The sequence below is a fragment of the Stenella coeruleoalba genome, assembly GCF_951394435.1.
Source record: "Stenella coeruleoalba genome assembly, chromosome: 18".
Lineage (NCBI taxonomy): Eukaryota > Metazoa > Chordata > Mammalia > Artiodactyla > Delphinidae > Stenella > Stenella coeruleoalba.
Genome location: NC_137164.1, coordinates 2,760,122 through 2,780,142, shown reverse-complemented (window position 1 = coordinate 2,780,142; position 20,021 = coordinate 2,760,122). Strand labels below are relative to the sequence as shown.

At 46.6% G+C, this 20,021-nt stretch overlaps 1 protein-coding gene across 1 annotated transcript in view; it reads left to right on the top strand.

Moving 5' to 3' along the window:
* The window catches only part of MIPEP (mitochondrial intermediate peptidase), a 132,650-nt gene extending 114,859 nt beyond the window's left edge, over positions 1-17,791 (top strand). Inside the window, exon 19 of the mRNA XM_079903079.1 lies at positions 14,650-17,791. Within this exon, the coding sequence (XP_079759205.1) occupies positions 14,650-14,747 (98 nt within the window). The 3' untranslated portion in view covers positions 14,748-17,791. The remainder of the gene's footprint in view (positions 1-14,649) is intronic.
* Positions 17,792-20,021: the final 2,230 nt, after the last annotated feature.

Here is a 20,021-nt window from a genome sequence, read left to right as displayed (position 1 = left end):
CACAAAAACTAAAAAGAAAGGAAAACAAGTACACTACTAAAGAAAATCGTCAAACCACAAGGGAAAAAACAAAAAGAAATGAACAGAGAAGAACTAAAAAAAGCAACTGGAAAACAAGGAAAAAAATGGCAGTAAGTACATACCTATCGGTAATTACTTTAAATGTCAATGGACTAAATGCTCTGATCAAAAGACATAGGGTGGCTGATTGGATTAAAAAAAAACAAGACCCTTCTATATGCTGCCTACAAGAGACTTACTTCAGAGCTAAAGACACACACGCTGAAAGTGAGGGGATGAAAAAAGATATTTCATGCAAACAGAAATGACAAGACAGTGGGCATAGCAATACTGATCAGATAAAACAGACTTTAAAACAAAGGCTATACAAAAGACAAAGAAGATTGTATATCATTATACAATGATAAAGGAACTCAATATAAGAAGAGGATATTACACTCATTAACATATAGGCACCCAGGACAGGAGCACCTAAATATATGAAGCAAATACTAACAGACATAAAGGGAGAAACTGACAATAATACAATAATCTTAGGGGACTTTAACACCCCACTTACATCAACGGACAGATAATCCAGACAGAAAACCAGTAAGGCAACAGTGGTCTTAAATGACACAACAGACTAGTTTGACTTAATAGATATCTACAGGACATTCCATCCATAAACAGCAGAATACACATTCTTCTCACGTGCACATGGAATGATCTCTAGTATAGATCACACGCTAAGCCACAAAACAATTCTCAAAAAATTGAAGACGACAAATTATATCAGGCGTTTTCTCCCAACCACAACAGTATGAAACTAGAAATCAGTTACAGGAGGAAAAATGGGAAAAGAACAAACACGTGGACTCTATAAAAACCAGTGGGTCAGTGAACAAAGCAAAGAGGAAATCAGAAAATACCTCGAGACAAGTGAAAGTGGAACTACAACTCTCCAAAATCAGTGCAAGCAGAGGGAAGTTCACAGCAATACAGGCCTTCCTTGAAACACAAGAAAAATCTCATATAACAGTCTAACCTACCACCTAACAGAATTAGAAAAAGAAGAACCAACAAAGCCCAACATCAGGAGAAGGAAGGAAATAATAAAGATCAGAGAAAATAAATAGAGATAAAAAATAGGAAAGATCAGTAAAACCAAGAGCTGGGGTTTTTTTTGAAAAGATAAAATTGACAAACCTCTAGCAAGGCTCACCAAGAAGAAAAGAGAGAGGACCCAAAGAAACAAAGTAAATGAAAGAGGAAAAATAACAACCAATACCACAGAGATAAAAAATCATAAAAGAATACTATGACAATAAATAGGACAACTTAGAAAAAATGGACAAATTTCTAGAAACATACAGCATGCCAAGACTGAATCAGGAAGAAACACTTTGAACAGACTGATCACTAGTAGTGAAACTGAATTTGTAGTTTTAAAAAACTCCCAGCAAACAAAAGTGAGGACTGGACGGCTTCACAGGGGAATTCTACCAAACATACAAATAAAAGCTAATACTTATCTTCCTCAAACTATTCCCCAGAATTGAAGAGAATGGAACACTCCCAAGGTCATTCTACAAGACTACCATTACCCTGATACCAAAACCAAAGACGATACAAAAAAAGAAAATTACAGGCCAATATCTTTGATGAATATAGATGCAAAAATTCTCAACAAAATATTAGAAAGCCAAATCCAAAATATGTAAAAAGGATCATACACCATAATCAAGGGAGATTTATTCCAGGTCCGCAAGGATGGTTCAGTACTCGCAAGTCAATCAGTGTGGTACAACACGTTAATAAAAATCAAATGATCGTCTCAAAAGACACAGCAAAAGTATTTGACAAAATTCAGCATCTATTCATGATTACAACTCTTACCAAAGTTGGTATAGAGGAAATATATCTCAACATAATCAAGAACATTTATGACAGACCACAGCTACCATCATACTCAGCAGTGAAAAGACGAACAAGCCTTTCCTCTAAATTCAGGAACAAGGCAGAGATGCCCACTCTTGCCATCAATTTAATATAGTATTAGAGGTCCTAGCCACAGCAGTCAGACAAGAAAAAGAAAGAAAAGGCATCCAAATTGGAAGGGAAGAAGTCAAACTGTCACTATTTGCAGATGACGATATTTTATATAGAAAACCCTGAAGTCTCCACCAAAAAACTATTAGAATAAATAAATTCTGTAAAGTTGCAGGATACAAGATTAACATACAGAAGTCTGTTGCTTTTTCTGTACACTAATAATTATCAGAAAGGGAAAGCAAAACAAAAAAATCCTATTTAAAATCACATCAAAAAGCATAAAATACCTAGGAATAAATTAACCAAGAAGGTGAAAGATCTAGCCACTGAAAACTATAAAACACTGATGAAGGAAACTGAAGATGATACAAAGAAATGGAAAGATATCCAGTGCTTTGGATAGGAAGAATTAATATTGTTAAAATGGTCATACCTCTCAAAGCAATCTACAGGTTTAATGCAATCCCTGTCAAAATACTGATGACATTTTTCACATAACTAGAATAAATAATCCTAAAATTTGTGTAGGACCACAGAAGACCCAGAATTGTCAAAGCAATCCTGAGAAAAAAGAACAAAGCTGGAGGCATAACCTCCCAGACTTCAGACTGTACTATAAAGCTACAGTAATAAAAACAGTGTGGTAATGGCACAAAAACAGACACACAGATCAGTGGAACAGTGAGCCCAGAAATAAACCCACGCACCTGTGGTCAATTAATCTACAACAAAGGAGGCAAGAATAAACAATGGAGAAAAGACAGTCTCTTCAAAGCTTAACAGCAAAGGAAACCATCAATGAAACAAAAAGACAACCTACAGAATAGGAGAAAATATTTGCAAATGGTATGACCAACAAGGGGTTAATATAAAAAATATATAAACAGCTCATACAACTCAGTATCAAAAAAACAATCCCAATCAAAAAATGGGCAGATGGCCTGAATACAGGTCATCTGTGACCTGTGGCCAACAGGCACATGAAAAGATGTTCAACATCGCTAATTATTAAGGAAATGCAAATAAAAACGACAGTGAAGTGTCGTCACACTGGTCAGAATGGCCGTCATCAAAACGTCTATAAATAAATATTGGAGAGAGTGTGGGGAAAAGGGAACTCTCATGCACTGTTGGTGGAAATGTAAATTGGTACAGTCACTAGGGAAAGCTGTATGAAGGTTCCTCAGAAAACTAGAAATAGAGCTACGGTATGATCTAGCAGTTCCACTCCTGGGTATATATGTAGAACAAAACGAAAACACTAATTTGAAAAGATACATGCACCCCAGTGTTCATAGCAGCACTGTTTACAATAGCCAAGACATGGAAGCAACCCAAGTGTTCATCCACAGATGAATGGATAAAAAGATGTGATACACACACACACGCACACACACGCACACGCAGTGGATTATTATTCATCCATAAAAACAATGAAACTCTGCCCTTTGCAGCAACGTGGATGGACCTAGAGAATATTATACTTAGTGAAATAAGACAGAGCAAGACAAATACTGTATGATATCACTTATATGTGGAATCTAAAAAGTAAAACGAACATATACAGCAAAACAGAAACAGACTCACAGATCTAGAAAACAAACTAGTGGTTACCAGTCGGGGGGAGGGAGCGGCCAGATGGGGTAGAGGATTAGGAGATACGGAGACTACTATGTATAAGGAAGATTAGCAACCAAGATACACTGTACAGCACAGGGAATTAGAGCCGTCACTTTGTAATAACTGACTGTAATTCATAAAAATCCTGAATCACTGCGCTATACACTTGAAACTACAAGAAAATCGTAAGTCAACTCTACTTCAAAAACATTGTGATGATTATTAGAAAAGGGACAGGTTTTTATTCACATTATGAGATTTTTTCTGAATATTTTGTCGGCCCAAATATCTTTTGTGATACAACTTTTATAACGCAAAAGAGAAGCAGGTCTAGGAAAGACGTCTGTCACCCAGCAGCTCAGTGTCGCCCTCTGCCCTGACTTCAGTCGCCACGTCTGCTCAGAAGTCGGGACGCCAGCTTTGCCTTTGTGCCCTGCTCGCCCACAGCAGGACTCCTGCTTCCCCGGCCTCAGTCCCTGGGTGGGGGGGGGGGGGGGAGCTGCCCTCCAGGCCATCCACTTGCTCTGTGAGGTGCTCTGCCCCCTGCACAGCTTTGCCTCCAGAAGCAGCGTGTGTTTCTTACGCGACACACACCTGGTGTCCCACAGGGCGCAATAAGACAGGCCTGCCCTGGTGTTTTATAATTCACCTGATGCAGGACCAGTCAGTCTGGGTAGATTACTGAAGTTACTTAAGGAACGGGCATTGAAGTGGAGAATACTTTCCCCCTGGGGGAGGTCGGAGGTGCATTCTGCCACCTCTTTTCCGGCACTGGGCGCTGCACTCTGTGACCGGAGGTGAGTCCACTCTCGGGGCTTTGCTGCAGCGGACTCAGGCCGCAGCCCTCGCACCCCGTCCCGCTCCGCCCGGAGCCCGTGGGGACCTCCGGGGCCGAGTTCTCTCAGACACACCACCTCCGGGCCTGAGACTGAAACCTCTCTCCAGGGCGCTGGCTTTCGTTCAAAAGTATTACTGCAGTGTCCTGTGTTAGTGACCAGTAAGTAATCTGATTGAATGAAGAAAGCTTTATGTTAGTTGTTGATGAAGTTAATTCATTTAACTTAGCGAATATTTAGCAAATACTTGCTGCTAACCAGGCATTTCAGGGACACAGAAATAAGAACGATACGGATCCTGCATTTACTTGAGGGGTGCAGCGTCCTGTAGGAATGACGAAGAGCATCCCCTCTGGGTCGTGTAGGCTGAGCCTGGGTACACGGCTTGGGGGCTTCAGGACTGCAGGGGTTCAGCCCTCCGACCCGTCAGCTACCTTGCACTCGCGTCCTCTGCACCGGTGGACGAGGCGGCCGTGAGCACCGGGGGAAGGGGCCGTGCGGTGGGTGCAGACCCAAGTGGGCAGGACAGGCCGCCTGCCTCGGGGGGCTCTGGACACGCCCCTCACGCTAGCAGCCGCGTCCACTCCCCGACATGTGTCCAGTCTGTTCTGGAGGCAGGCTGCCCCCTTCCTAGAGCTCATCACATTCTTTGCATATAAATAGCAAAGGTGGAGCTTGGAGAGAACAGATTAGTAGAGTTACAGATGCGAAGAGCTGAGGCTGAAAGACAAGGCCAGTATTTCAAAGATACGATAAACCAGGAGAAAACAAAAACGTGGGAAATGCCCTGCTGGAAAGAGCGCCGTTTTTCACTTTTCTGAAAAAATGGACTTTGGGATCCCAGGAATGAGCACCTCCTGTGGGTTACGGTGTCTTGTTGACACATCAGAAAGATAACCGCGTCCCGCGTGCTAGAAACCGATGGGCGCTGTGTATAATCTGGGGTGTAGGGCGGTGGGAAGCACATGCGCATTGGTCTCTTCACCTGGGTAGGAGGAGTCGGCCTCTACCAGGAAGCGACAGGCCTTTCCTGCTCTAAACTTAGCCCAGAAGCCTCTACTACCCTTGGATTTCCCCCTCTATCTTACTGTCAAATGCTCCAGTGAATAAATTCAACCAACATAATTTCTGCTAGCAAAGATGATAAAAAGCCTCTGGGAAAGTACGTTTTAAACAGAATTTTAACCTGTAACGTGTCGACCGCACTTTGCATTGCACACCCCGCGTGGTTCTGGCCCTGGGAGAGCGAGTATGTCCACTGCACGCTCACTGGCCGTCATGGTCCAGCCTCTGCTCCTGCCCTCCCGCTCCCAGATAGTCTGCTTTTTAACAGGTTTATAACAGATGACAGCACGCCACAAGGAGAGTGACTCTCCGGAGAGGAGTGGGGACAGTGGCCCCTTAATGCACCCGCGCTGCTCTGGGGGGCGTGCGACTCCCTTCCCGGGAACAGAAGTAAGGCCGGGAGAAGCCGATGGGCCCCCTCGGTGGTGCAGAGCCCTTTCCCAGCACCCGTCCCCCTGGACAGGCTTTCAGCCACTGTTCACTTTGGGTGGGCCGTGCTCCTAGGCTCACTGGTGTCATCAGAACCTATTCCACCCGGACCCTTCCTGCCCCCAAAGCCTTGGGAATCCTGCAAAGCCCCACCAGCCCGTCACTGCCACCAGCCGGCAGACCCAGATCATCTCAGAAGAGATGGTGGGTCGCAGCCCTCTTCTGGGATCTCAAGGGTAATTCAAAGACAGGTTCTAGTACAACCCAACTTCAGAGACACCTTTAACCCAAGATGCATCTCCCCCCAGCTCTGCGGCCCATGGAAGCATGATGGGTCCAGAAGCCCTCTCGGCTGCCCTGCGAGCTTCGGGTGACACAGTGCCCTCGCGGGCTCTGAGCACCAAGCCACTGTCGTCAGAAGGGACAGAGCCCCCTATGCTGGCAGCTTCTGTCCAAAGCATGACCCTAGACCGCAGACTGGCACTCCCTGGCCGTCTTCTCTGAACAGCAGCGGATTGCTCTCTGCCTGCTGCGTGCATGGGATGGGCCGTCTCCCTTTGTGTTGCATCTGGGACAGTGCCCCTGGAGCCTGACTGCACTGAGGTCTCAGCCTTTCTCTTACGGGTAGATACCCTGTAGGGGACTCACTCCAAGAAACACCAACTATTCTGTTTCCGGATCATGTTGCGTAGACAGCGTTCTAACAGGAACGTTGATAGTATTCTTTGGAGTCTTCTGACTGCTCAGGGGAAACATCATAACGTGCTCTTTAAAGATGGTCGTTACAGATGATGTTCCTGACGCGTGGGTACAAGTGTGCTGTTAGAAAAGCAGGTGTCGCCTCCTCAAAGCTCTCACCCTACACTCCCAGCTGACAGGATGGGGCTCAGAGCTCCCAGGGCTCAGGAATTAGGGGCCACAAGCATCGTGGCGGGGCTGACGCTGGGGACCCACTGAGGAATCTACACTCCAGAGTCCACTGATAAAGGGTAAACTCGTACTAGTAGAGACTTCGAGCAGATTTCAGTGGAAGAATTGAAACTGACGTTTGCTAATTAAGCACCTCCGGGAATGTTGCCAGAGAGCACGGAGACGGGAAGGTTTCTCCTGGTTTAACTGGACCATCTCCTGAAAGATCGTTTGCAAGGTATCTCCCGTGTTCGAGACTCTTCAGCCATCTCCAAAAGAAACTCCTCCCGTGTGACTCTTACGTAACATCGCTAATAACGAAACTAGATTAAGGCATGATTATACCTAAACCTAATTTTCTTCTTTGCTTAACAGTTCATCTTTACATTAAAGTTTGTAAGATGGAATAATCCCTCCTTAATCTCAGAATTTGCACATCTCAAAGCATTTGACTACCATGATCAAGTTCTTTTTTGACCCCATCACATGTCAGGGTACATCAAGTAAGACACGTTTAGTTTCTTAATCCCTCTTCTTATAGCACTGAGTATGTTTAGTTTAAGCTGTAGGGTCAGGACAATAGCTAAACTCCACTTACATTTTCCCTTCAAGCAGTTTAAACAAAACAGAGCTTTAAAAAATTCTTAAAATCTTAAATCACACCCTCAAAGTAATTGGAATTTCAGCCCCACATTCATTTTTGTCTTCTTCCTGCACGTTTTTTTTTCACTTCAGGGTGGGAATTTTATTAACATGTTGCAGTAGCCTTGTGTACTGATTTTCCTAAGATACTTTAATGTTGGACATTACCAGTAAGACTAACTTCTACTACTTTGGTATTCTCCAGTTGAACGGACAGGAGAGAGAGCAGTGCTGGCAACGTAGCAATAATGAGCAGCACTGTGCCCCCGTGCTGGGTGCTGCACGCTTAGGTAACGTCTTCCTGCCTGGGGTCACACCGTGGTGAGCAGCAGGACCAGGATGCAGACTCAGGCCCGTCCTGTGTGGACTGCTGGGCTCGTACGCTTCTCTTTCAGGCTAGGCCAGGAAGCTTTTGCTTTGGAAGTAGTCGCGTGCATGTTGCACTGTATCTCCCCTCTGCTCTTCCATAATTTTCGGTGACTGAGTTGCCTGGTACGCTGATGCTCAGAGAAGATGCTGTTGTGTTCCCCGGGCAGGACATCACAGAGACAGATCTGAAAGGCCGCACAGGCTAACTAGACCTGACAAGGTGTCAGCTGCCTTCCACACAGTAGTGGTTTTATGGCAAGATAAGATTTGCTGAGTGAGAATGCATGAACGCAGGGCCAGCTGTGGTACTTCACAACACACTCACTGGCAGAAACCTTCTTTTCTTGCACACGGTAACAGGAATACGTGAGGAGAGCACGTCAGGGAAGCAGACCTAGAATTCAGTGGCGCTATGGGACCTACCACACAGTTAAAGTAACAGGGTGGACGGCGACCCTGAATAACAGCCAAGTGAACAGAACCCCTCCGCCTTCGCTTGCCTGGCTGTTTACCCAGCGTGGCCTCTGCAGTGGCTGAGCGCTTTCTGGAAGAAAGCAGTGGCAGCGGGCACCTGGCTTCCCAAGGCTGAGGCCTCCTTTTGTAAACGCGCTGGTTTTTTCAGAGGGTGTGGACATGTTTAACGTGTGGGTGTGTTTGTTTAAGGAAGGCACGGAGCTTCAAAAGGCAAGATGTTTTGTAACCCAGAAATGGAATGGTGAATCTGACGATGAAATTAGAATAAACTGATTAGTAAACAGAGCACGCCCGTGGGCTCCCCTTGCTGGGTTAGCTCCCACCCAGCAGGAAGCCCTGCAGGCAGGGACCCCAGAGGCAGAGCCACGTCTCCAGTGTGACAGGTATTAGCCCAGCCGAGGGGGCAAGAGAGTTCTTGAGTTTGAAGGAGGAAAGGAATTTCACTTTCTGGCTGACATCCTCGTTCCCCCGAGAACTGATCGCAGATAGCGGGAACCACCTTTAGGAAAAGGTGTGGGCAGCTGCAGCCTTCAAAGGAGAGAAAGATGAGCCAGCTGCCCGAGGCCCGGGAGAGACAGCTCTGGAATGAGTGCTGATCTCATAAAGTTCGCTTCAGCCTCTTCAAACTGCCAGGCCAGCCTTTGTACTGGAATTCTCCATCAGTCTGAGCCAAGTTTGACACATATAATTATTTCAGCATAAAAAGCAGCTGGGAACTATCACCATGGGCTTTAGAACCGAGGGTGGTGGTGGAGACATGCAGACTCCTCACTCGTTGCCCAGTCCGTGCGGATAACCCGACGTTTGGTAACGGGACGGAGCCACGGCAGCTGAATATGTAGGCGAACCACAGGCTCAGTAGTTCCGGTCACTTCTTTTTAAGTTGTGGTTAAGCGTATATAACATAAAATGTACCATTGTTGCCATTCACGGCCCTGTGCGATCATCACCGCTGTCCAGCGACAGGACTTTTCCATCATCCCAGTGAGCTCTTCTTGATAAACCTTTTATCACAGCTGCTAACAGGTAGAAATGGATTGACTCTAGTTCCTTCTTCTGTTTCCATCTTTCCGTAGATACAGTTATCTCATAAAATGCAGATGGCAAAAGCCAGAGAAAAGCAAAGCAAGCAATGATTCATCAGCTGGGTAATTAGCTTGTGATTGTGTTTGATGATAATGTCCTGAATACTTAATCAGAGACCAGGCTTTTGAAATTCAACTTGTGCAGAAAAACAAGCAACCTCATCCTTCAGCCCTTGAACTTCCGACCTGATGGTTACTGTTAGCAGTTACCAGTTACGGAGCCTTTTCCATGGTTAAATGTACTTTATTTAATCCTTATAACAGTCCAGCAAAGTAGATGACATTATATTTCACTCTACCAGTCTGCCTCTGCTCAGACTGCTTCTAGTAGAAGACGGAGCCCCAGAAGTTACGTGACTGGTCTGAAGTCCCTAACCAGGTGGCTGACGGGGTAGCTCAGGCCCCCGCGCCAGTGCCTAAGGAAGAGTCATCTTTCCACTCTTTTCCTCCTTGGTAACCCTTCAGAGGAAGACATCGGGATAGTCAGGGACGAGAATGGACTGAAATTTTGAATTATAAGATGCTGTGCGGAACCAGGGAACGTTCCGCTCAGCCTAAACCCTAACTGCCCAGCGCCTGCTCCTGCAGGGCAGCTCCTCTGCTTTGCAGAGCTGGCTTGTTGTCCCCTAGATAAATGACACCTGTAGACCTTAAACAGAAACCCGGCAGACACACCTTCATGTAAGCCAAGTACTGGCGCTGCGTCTGAAATATAAGAGTATGGTTGCTTTCATCTCCGATTCTAAAAGAACTGGGGGGGCGCGGGTTACGCGTCCCGGCCACCTCAGGCATTGAGGGCCTGGCCTGACGGGTGCCCAACCCATGCACCTCCACTGCACCTTGAGGCCCACAGTCGGAAGGGTGTTCCCTTCCCCGATCCCACCAGGAAGGAGGACCCTGGAGCTGCTGGGGCAGTGTTCCCGCCCCCTCACCCTGCCCACCTCCCACTGCAGCAGCCAGGCCTGCGGGCGGAGCCGTCTCTCTCCCTGCTCAGGCCAGGGCCGCTCTCCTTTCCCCACCAGTGGGCTTGGACAGAGGGAATCTGATAGGAAAGCCTGTTTGTGTGTCACCTGTTTACTTTATCTGTGGGAAAGAAGACATGGTCATTTAAATGAAAAAAGAAGAAACAAAAACCACCTGCTTCTAGTCTAAACCGTGAGTCTAGAAAGTTGGTCCTTAATCAGAGAGAAATGTCAGTGTCCCCCGGGCCTCACTCAGTCCCTCTTCATAACATGTGAACCAATCTTTTCATCAGCTGGCAATCTACTTGAAAGGAACAGAACCAACTTTGACCAAGCAGAAAAGGAGTTTGGGGGAACAGTACAGAGGTCGCCACGGAGTCAAAGGGAGAAGCCGAAACACAGCTGAGAGCGCGTGGCTTCCGGGGCCAGCGAAGGGCGCGGACCAGCTCCTCGGGGTTGCCGGGTGCCGCGTTCAGCCGCCCCATGGTCCGCAGCTGCTCGTCCCTCTGCCCTGGGAGCAGGTCCCGGAGGGGTGCAGCGGGCGCGGAGCTGGGCAGCGAGGCCTGCCCCCCAGCTGCCCCAGTGCCGGGGCCTCCGAGCAGAAGCCCCTCCTGCCTCGTGACGCAGCCTGCGACCCTCGAGACCGTAACTCAGGGCCGTCAGGCCTTTTAGGGCAGCTGCCCCGTCCTTCGAGGTCCCGGAACACGTGGTTTGAGCAGAGCAGTCAGGACCAAAAGGTTCGGGTTTGTTCCAGTTTTTATCAGCGTATTTGCCTCTCTGGTAAAACGAGGAGGAAAACAAAGTCATCCTCCGCAACCGCTGTGGCTCCGAGGGGGGCGGGCAGGCGGAAGCCCGCTGTCCTTCCTTCCGCGAGGACTCGGCGGCAGGCCCGGCGCACCTGCCTTTCCTACATCGCCGTCCACGCTTCTCCTTTCAGGCGTGAGGCTGCCCTCGGTTTTGTTTTACTGTTTCGGCTCCCTGGCCCCTGACTCAGGTGATGTCCACAGAGAAGCGTGTGTAAACTCACCCGCTCGTGGACTCGGCACCTCCAGCCGGGTTCCCGGGGCTCCTGCGAAATTGCATGTCTCATCACCACCCTTTTAAGACTAAGACTTGAAGACAGAGGGGACGTGTTCGTCAGCTTTTCTAAAAACCTCAGAGTTCTTGGAATCTTTTTTACCATCCACATACATAAAAGCCAATTTCAATTTTTCTTATTCGTGGAACTGCCTGAAAACATTGTGTTTCTCTTAATTCTTTGTGCCGAAGTTAGTTCAGGTTGACACTTGCCAAACACTTTGATCTAATTAAAGCGAGGACACCGCAGCCATATTCCAGGAGAATCCCTGCCCCGGTAACTCCCCCATCCCTCTCCGTGTGGATTCTCTTTACCAGTCACATCACACACACAGTTACTGAACCATTCACCTCTGATGGGATTTTATTTAAAACTGCCCTGAGCGTGTTACATTCTTCCCGCACTGCTGCCATGACTGCCGTTCTCTGAGACGCAGAAGTGGCTGGAGGTGGGCCTCGCGGGGGGCATGTGCCCCTGAGGTGCGGCCACGGAGGACAGAGCAGGGCCCTGTGAACGTGGGCAGCTTGTGGAGGGAACGTGACACTTCACAGGGACGCGAGGGCCAAGCTTGACTGCACGGGTCAGCTCCACCTCTAACGTGCTCCCCAGGGGGAGTGACCGTGTCCGTGGGTCCAGGCCTGGGCCTGCCCCAAGCTCTGCGTTCCACCGCGGAGGGCACCCAAACGTCATGAGCGGTTGGTTCCCCGGCGCTCTGTTCTCCCTCCAGACCCCAGGCGCTCTGTGCGCTGCCCACCGGGTGCCTTGCCTAGGCCGCCCTCTCCACCGCAAAGGCCCTAGCTTGAGCCTGAGCCTTCCCCATCTCACGTTTCTGCAGGCCCCCATCTGCCCTACGGAGCCTTCGGAATCTCTGCCACGCACGACATGCTTCTCCCTCTGTTCTCCCGCTGGCTGCCGTCTATGTGCTGTTAACACCCGAAGCTGACTCTTCCCCGAACGCTTTATGTGGCAAGTTTTCAGGCATTCAGCAAAGTCACGTGAACTGTAAACACTCACATACTTGCCCTTTAGAGTCTACACGGAACATTTTGCTCTGCTTTGTCACGTGTCCATCTGTCCATTCCTCCGTCCACCCATCACATACATGTATTTTCAAAACAAGGTGCAGACGTAAGTGCGTTTTACCCCAGACGCTTCTGTGTGCGTATAACTAGAGTTAGTGTTGGTTACGTAACGTTTACACGTGGTGAAAGGCACAGATCCTTAACGTTCCAGTTACTGAACTTTGACGAGCTATATACCTGGGTGTCACCAATCACGGTCCAGATAGAGAACTTTCCCATCACACCAGGACCTTCTGGGTCGGTCACCATCCCCACTCCCGAAGGCAACCACCGCTCCAGTTTTTTCGCCACGGCTTAGTCCGGACCTTCTTGGAAGTGAATATAAACGAAACAGGCGGCGTGTGTTTTGTGTGGGCCCTTGTGTGCATGCACTGTGTCTGAGGCCTGCCCGAGGTGTTGTCTGGGTCAGTAGTTCTTTCCTTCTCGTTGCTGGTGCCGTTCCACTGTGTGAAGACACCACGAACGTCCACCTGCAGCCTGGTAATGGGAGCTTGGGTCGTTCCACTTTAGGCTGCTGGGAACGTGCCTGCATTTCTCTCGGCTAATACCTAGGAGGAAACAGGTGGGTCCCGGGGCAGGTGTGTGCTGAGCTTTACAGAAACCGCTGGACCTTTTTCTGAAGGGCTCTCGCATCTCACCCTCTGCCCCTGCTGGGCGACGAGCCATGGCGCCCAAGGCCTTGACTGCGTTTGCTGTCTTCAGCCGTCCCGGGGGGACATCATGGTGTCTCTTTGTGGCTTTTCCTTTCCTGGATGACAGTGATGTCGTGTGTCTTCTCAGGGCCTGTTAGTTCCGTGTTTATTCAGGTATCTTTTTTTGTGAAAGGTCTGCTCAAATCTTTCGTCCATTTTTTATTTTTACAAGTATTTTTATGATAAGTTGGAGTTCTTTATATTTTCTGGATACCAGTCCTGTGTGAGATATGTGTTGTGTCAGTATTTTCTCCCATTCTGTCATTTACCTGTTCATTTTTTTTAACAGTTTCTTTGCAAGGCGGGAAGTTATAAATTTTGATGAACTCTAATGTATCTTTTTTTCTTTTATGGTTATTACCGTCTGTGTCCTAAGAGACCTTTGCCTACCTCAGAGTCACAAAGATATTCTGTGTTTTCTTCTAGACACTTAATAATTTTAGCTTTCACAATTAGGTCTGTGCCCATCTCACATTAATGGTTATGTACGGTACGTGACAGGGGTCAAGGTTAACTTTCCCCACATGGCTGTCCAGGTCCACACGGTGTACTTCTGTGATTGTGTCCTTCCTGCCCTCATACTGACTTGGCCTGGTCCTTCACACAGCGAACACTCAAGGCATGTTAACTGAATTGCACTGAGAGAGCCCTGTTCAACCTTGAGTTAGCATTACCTGCCAGGAGCACAGGCCGGGGCCACAGGGGTCATTGCTTGAATGTTGTCTTTGGCTTCCTGAGTGAAGAGTGGAGATCAGTTCAGCTTTTTACTGAATTGCTACTATATGCTAGACAGGGTGCCTCACTGCTTTCTAGTACAGCTTCTTATTCTAGCTTTATTGAAACCTTGTATGTCAGATGAGGAAATCTGAGAACCAGACATTAGGAGTTCTCCAAGACAGGCAGGTCTGGAGGAAAGCCAATAACTTGTGTCTGATATAAGACTTCTGCAAGATAATTAACAGTTGAATGATTTTAAAGTGCACAGGACTTGATAATAACACTTGGCAGGTAATTAAACATATTAAATTCTGAACCAGCCCAAAGATAGCTGAAAACTTAAGTCTTCTGACATCACTCCAAGTGTATAGTAATATGTGCAAAATAAAAACCCCCGGGAAACATATTTGGCTCTAAATCTCTAAGCTAAGAGTTTGATTAGATAGTAAAAAAGGCATTAAAACAAGAAAAGCTTCGGGGCCCATGCACTGCCCAGGACTTTTTGAAACGTCCTCACAGTCAAGCTCGCGGTTCACAAGGCCGAATGTCCCCTGACCCTGCAGATTTGATGTGTGTCTTCGTCCCCGTGTATTGTCTGCGGAGAATGAGCGGCTCCTCTTTTCTTCGTCCGCAGGTATGCTTCAGAAGTGTCCTTCTATCGATGACTTCGTAAATGCCCTTGTTTCCGACCTGGATGTGGACTTGGAAACTTTCCTCATGGATTCTAAATGATGGGAACACCGTGAATCCTTTAAATCAGTCACGGAGATATCAATTTTGTTGTAAATGCTACAACTTTGAACGTTTGTTTCTGATTTCAGCAGTCAATTCTGTAATAACTTATGAAAAACCTCAAACCAGTGGAACTTGGAATAACTAACTTTTTAAAATTATGCTGGCTTTTAGCCTGTTTGTTTGGCAGATTTTTGAACATAAGGAAATCCATTCAGTGAGCGAGTGCAAACCAGAACACAGAGGTGTTAGCGTCAGGGGCCAGACACCCTCAGCCCAGCCCCGCTCCTGGTGAGCTAGCTTTTCCCTGTCCGATACCTTTACTTGGTTAGAGACATAATAAAAAGCAAAGTTATTTCCGTTTGAAGCCGTCTTCAGAAAGATTACACATATAGCTCCTCTGCGTGATTTCTTATAAGTGGCTTTGAAAATGGAAAGTCAGTTACAGTGACCGAGAAACCAAGTGTGGTTTCCAAAGTGTTTGTAATCGACTGTGTTGGCTTTTCCTGTGTGTTTAGGAATATACTATACAGATGGACTCAGAACAGAGGGCACCTGAACTCACACTTTTCTGACTTGACGATGAATATACAAAAATAAGTGCAGGTACAATTAGTAAAATGTGTCAAGTCCAGCGACTGATAAATACGGAAACTGGGATTCAAACCCTGTCTTTATCCTAAACATTATTGCATACCGTATCACCATGTGTTAATAACAGAAAAGAAAGACACCGTTTAATAGGCTTTTCACACCTTCAAAGTCAAGAATTTAATTACAGGCTTTCATTTAAAATGACACCTGCTAGTGGCCTCTTCCTGCTTCTCCTCCCTAAAAGACCAGTGCTGATGCAAAAAGGCAGAATTAAAAATCCCCAAAACTAGGACACATGTCCAACCTACTCACAGAATCTGGAGGAATTTCTACAAGCTAGAAACAGACGAGACGGGATAAAGAAACGTCAGTGACACACGCATGCCGGGTCCACCTGGATGCTGAGGTGAGGGGAGGGGCGACCCTCCGTTCTCTCCCCACCTCCTGCCCACACAGGTAACACGCTGTGTGCACCAGCCCGGGAGCCGCGGCCCCGCGAACCTCCCGTGGGGCTTCCGCGTTAGCCACACGAGGCCTGTTCTCCTCTCCCAGCTCCTCCCCGTTTGGCTCTCTCAGTCTGTGAACACGTGGAAACCACAGTGCAGAGAATCCTTGGGCGGGAAGGAGGGCAGGCCTGCAGCAGTCGCTCCCCCGTGGGAGGTGTGGGGTGATGCCGCAGGGACAGCCGGGTGCCAGTGCCCAGGGCAGGAGCGGCTGCTTCTGTCCCCACCCACGTGGTCTGTGAGCTGAGGGAGGCGACGCTAACTCTCATCTGGGAAACGGACCCGGAGAAACTGACACCAACCTGCCGTCCGTTACAGGTAAGTCTGAAAAGGTGCTTTAACAGCTCCAGGTGTACCGAGCCACCAGCCCCTGGGCCTTTATCCTCCCTTTTCAGCTGAGGGTGAGTGAGCAGAAAAGGAAATCTGTGCAGAGCTTCAGAAAAAGGAAGGGAAGATGCGGGAAGATCCCAACTTTGAACACTATTCTTAAAAGGAACTAAGGCACACTGTAGAAAACATCTCTGCCATTCTTAGTGAGACTTGAGAAAACACGGTATTTATGAAGCCGAAAGCCATAAAGAAAGAACAAGCGGAAATTTAAAATAGGCGAATCTAAAAAAGAAGACAGGCAGAATAAGAAAAAAACAAATGCAGAGAAACTGAAACATAGTGCAGTGATTTAAAACATGATCAAAGCAGAAAAGACCAAAACTGCCAAGGAGAAATGAGAAGCATCTCACTCAGAGTGCAGGTTAAATTCAGGGACACGGTGAAAACCGGCAGCCAGGAAGCAGTGCAGAATCCCGGGGACAAAGGCAGGACAGCTGGAACAGAAACAGCAACAAAACCCAAAGTCTCGCGTCCTCCTGTGTTCCCAGTGCTCAGAACAGTGACCAGCACATAGTAGGAGCTCTGGTCAAGACATGCTAGTCAAGGAATTTAAGGAAACTTTTTTGAGATGAAAAAAAATGGATGTGTAATTTAAAAGGGAATCCTTGATGCTGCCTAACAATGAGAATGTGCTTAATACCACTGAACTATATACAATTAAAAATGGTTAAAACAGTCAAGTTTTTGTTATGTATGATTTACCACAATTTTTTAAAGCAAAGTAAATAAATGCAAGCAAAGAGAGAGAAGAGAATCCTGCATTCTAGATCAAAACGAACAAAGAAAACAGTAAAAGGAGACCCCACACACACCCAGACAGACTCTGCCTTTCGTTTTGAGAACTTAAATATAAATACAATTAAAATTATAAGCCAACTGATCCCAAACTGGGCATTTCCCAGGAGTTGTTAGTGTTCCACGAACTCCAAAGGGTCCCAGTGTTAAATACATTTGTAAAATACAAGTGAGCTCTGTGTGTCACCATGTGCACATCAGCAGTCCTGCACTCACAACACCTATTTCCCACACGTGTTTGATGAGGGGGCCCCCCGCTTTGCTGGAGGACCTACTGATGACATTTGTCAGAACACTGGGGACTAACTGTTGAAAGCATCCAGCTAGAAACAACAGGCTTACACAGAAAGGAACAAAGCGCACGGCGCTCCCAGAATTCAACTGTTCATCGCTGTGAAAGCCAAAGGACAGTGAAAAAAAGTTTTCAGAGGTAAAGGCTGAGATGCAGAATGGCGTTCTCAGATATACGAGGGCTCAGGAGACATCTCAGCTTTGTACCTTTCTTTAAAATCACTAGAAGAATAAGTAATTTCGAGCGAGTCAAAGCAAAGGAAATCCCTAAGGAACTTGTAAGAATTCTGAGGGGTCATCGCCTCTTTTCTCAACAACAGCTGGATAAATCATAACAGCAAATTATCTTACTATGAATGCTTTTCCTTATGATGGGAATAAGCCCACAACACACAGCAGTTCCTCTGGGAAAAATTCTCTCCAGTACTTTACGGTTTACCAGCAGCTTCCAAAAATCCAGTTTAAACTACTTACGTGCTAAAAATAATAATCATCATCTAGAGAAAGAACTAGAGGATAATGAGTAAAATGTTAATGTGATTGTCCTTAGTGTTGAGATTTGGGCCTTTTATTTTTCTTCTATTTCCAAATTTAAAAAAAAATAGGCAATGTGTTCATTTTAATATAATTTAAAATTTACAAAAACTTTAATCATGACAGAGCTAAACTTAAAAGCGTGTTTCCAGTTCTGAAGGAATGCTTGGCTGATGTAAGCAAATTCAGAAAATGCTTCTGAGACATTCAGGGAACAACCCGTACAGTCAGAAACTTTACTAATACCCAAGGGTTAGCGTGATTTGCTCAAAGCGACTGAGGTAAAACATGAATAGCAGTAGTGCTTGACATTCGTTTAGCATTTTTCAGTTCACGAAGAACTTTATCACGTGGTCATCTCAGGTGCGACCCATCACCCAGGAGGTAACAGGGCGCAGGCAGTGTCAGGACTCTGCTGCCACAGTGGGGCAGACAGGCTGGCGACGCGTCGGCCGCTGAGCTGGTCACGCCGATGCAGGACTCCTGGACTGTGCCCCCTCCCCTGTGCACGGGTCTTCAGGAGAGGATGTGGATCTCCTGCAGGGGCTCAGGTGCACATTCAGACAGAGCGCTGGGTGGTTACAGGGCCCACTGGGCCTGATGTTGCGCGTGGTCTTTCTGCCTGAGGAAGCCTGTGCCCGTGGACAGACAGACGATGAGACATCACAGCATCAGACCAGGAGGGATGAGGGGTGGGAGGAGAGAGAGGAGAGGCCATCTGGAGAAAGTCTTCCACAGAACTTGCCATCCACTGGGTGGTGGCAGGTGGCAGGGTGGCACCTTTGTACTCTTTAAATCGTGACTCGATGTTTTTAGAAAACCATGTGGGAAGCAGCGCTAGGACAAGCCTGTGGTGGCCATTGGGACGGTCCTTTATGATAAACTGCTTAATTCGCATCCTTTGAGTAAGACTGTCCAGCAGTGATGAGCTGTTATCCAGGCCCGTTTCTCCATCGCACCGACAGAGAAACCAGCCGGACCGTGTTAGGTGCCTTTCTGCAATCCCGACGCACTGGGCCAAGGGTAACTGCTCTCCACAGGCACCCGATCTATTTATTATTTCCTCCAACTTTATGTTTATTTTGCTATTCATTTTCTTATGTCTTGGGTTAATTAATTTTTAATTTTCAGCCTTTCTTTTCTCAGATGTGCATCTCAGTCTATAAACTTTCTTCGAAGTACTGCTTTAATTACATCCCAGAAGTGTCCACATGGAGTATTTTCATTATTATTCTATTCAAAATATCTAATGTAGTCTAATGGGTAATTTAGAAGTGTATCTTTATTGTATTGTGGTCAGAGTACATATTCTGTACCATTTCAGTCTTTTGCAATTTACTGAGACCCACTTTAGGGCCCTGTATATGGTCAATACCGACTGTAAACATGTTAGGTGTGCTTGGGAAGAACGTGTATTTTTTAGTTGTTATGTGCAAGGTGCGTTTTCTTCATCTTTTGTCTGCTTAATCTGCTTTAAAACATCTGAAAGATGTATTAAAAATCTCTTGCCATAATTGCATATTTATCTATTTACTACTGTAATTTGGTCAGTTTTCGCTTTATAGATTTTGAGGCCATATTGCTAACTACAAACAAATTTAGAATTCTTATATCTTCCTAGTAAATTTTTAAATTATTATGATGTGATTCTCTTTATCTCTCCTTGTACCTTTTAGCTTAAAACTTATTTTGCCTGATTTATTATAACTACACAAGTTTTCCTTTGTTTAATATCTGCAGGATATATTTTCTGTTCCTTCACTATCTCATTATTTGGTGTGTCTTTTATACATGCCATGTTGCTTCTTATTCTGATATTCTTTTTTTTTTTTTTTTTTTTTTTTTTTTTTGCGGTACACGGGCCTCTCACTGCTGTGGCCTCTCCCGTTGAGGAGCACAGGCTCCGGTCCCGCAGGCCCAGTGGCCATGTTTCACGGGCCCTGCCGCTCCGTGGCATGTGGGATCCTCCCGGACCTGGGTACGAACCCGTGTCCCCTGCATCGGCAGGCAGACTCTCAACCACTGCGCCGCCAGGGAAGCCCTGATCTAGTTTTAAAAAACTGTTTTCTGTGGGGTAGTCCAAATGCCTAATCCACCATTACCAGAAACCTATAATTCTGTTCCTCTAAGATCTAAACATAGAATTACCGTATGATCGAGCAATTCC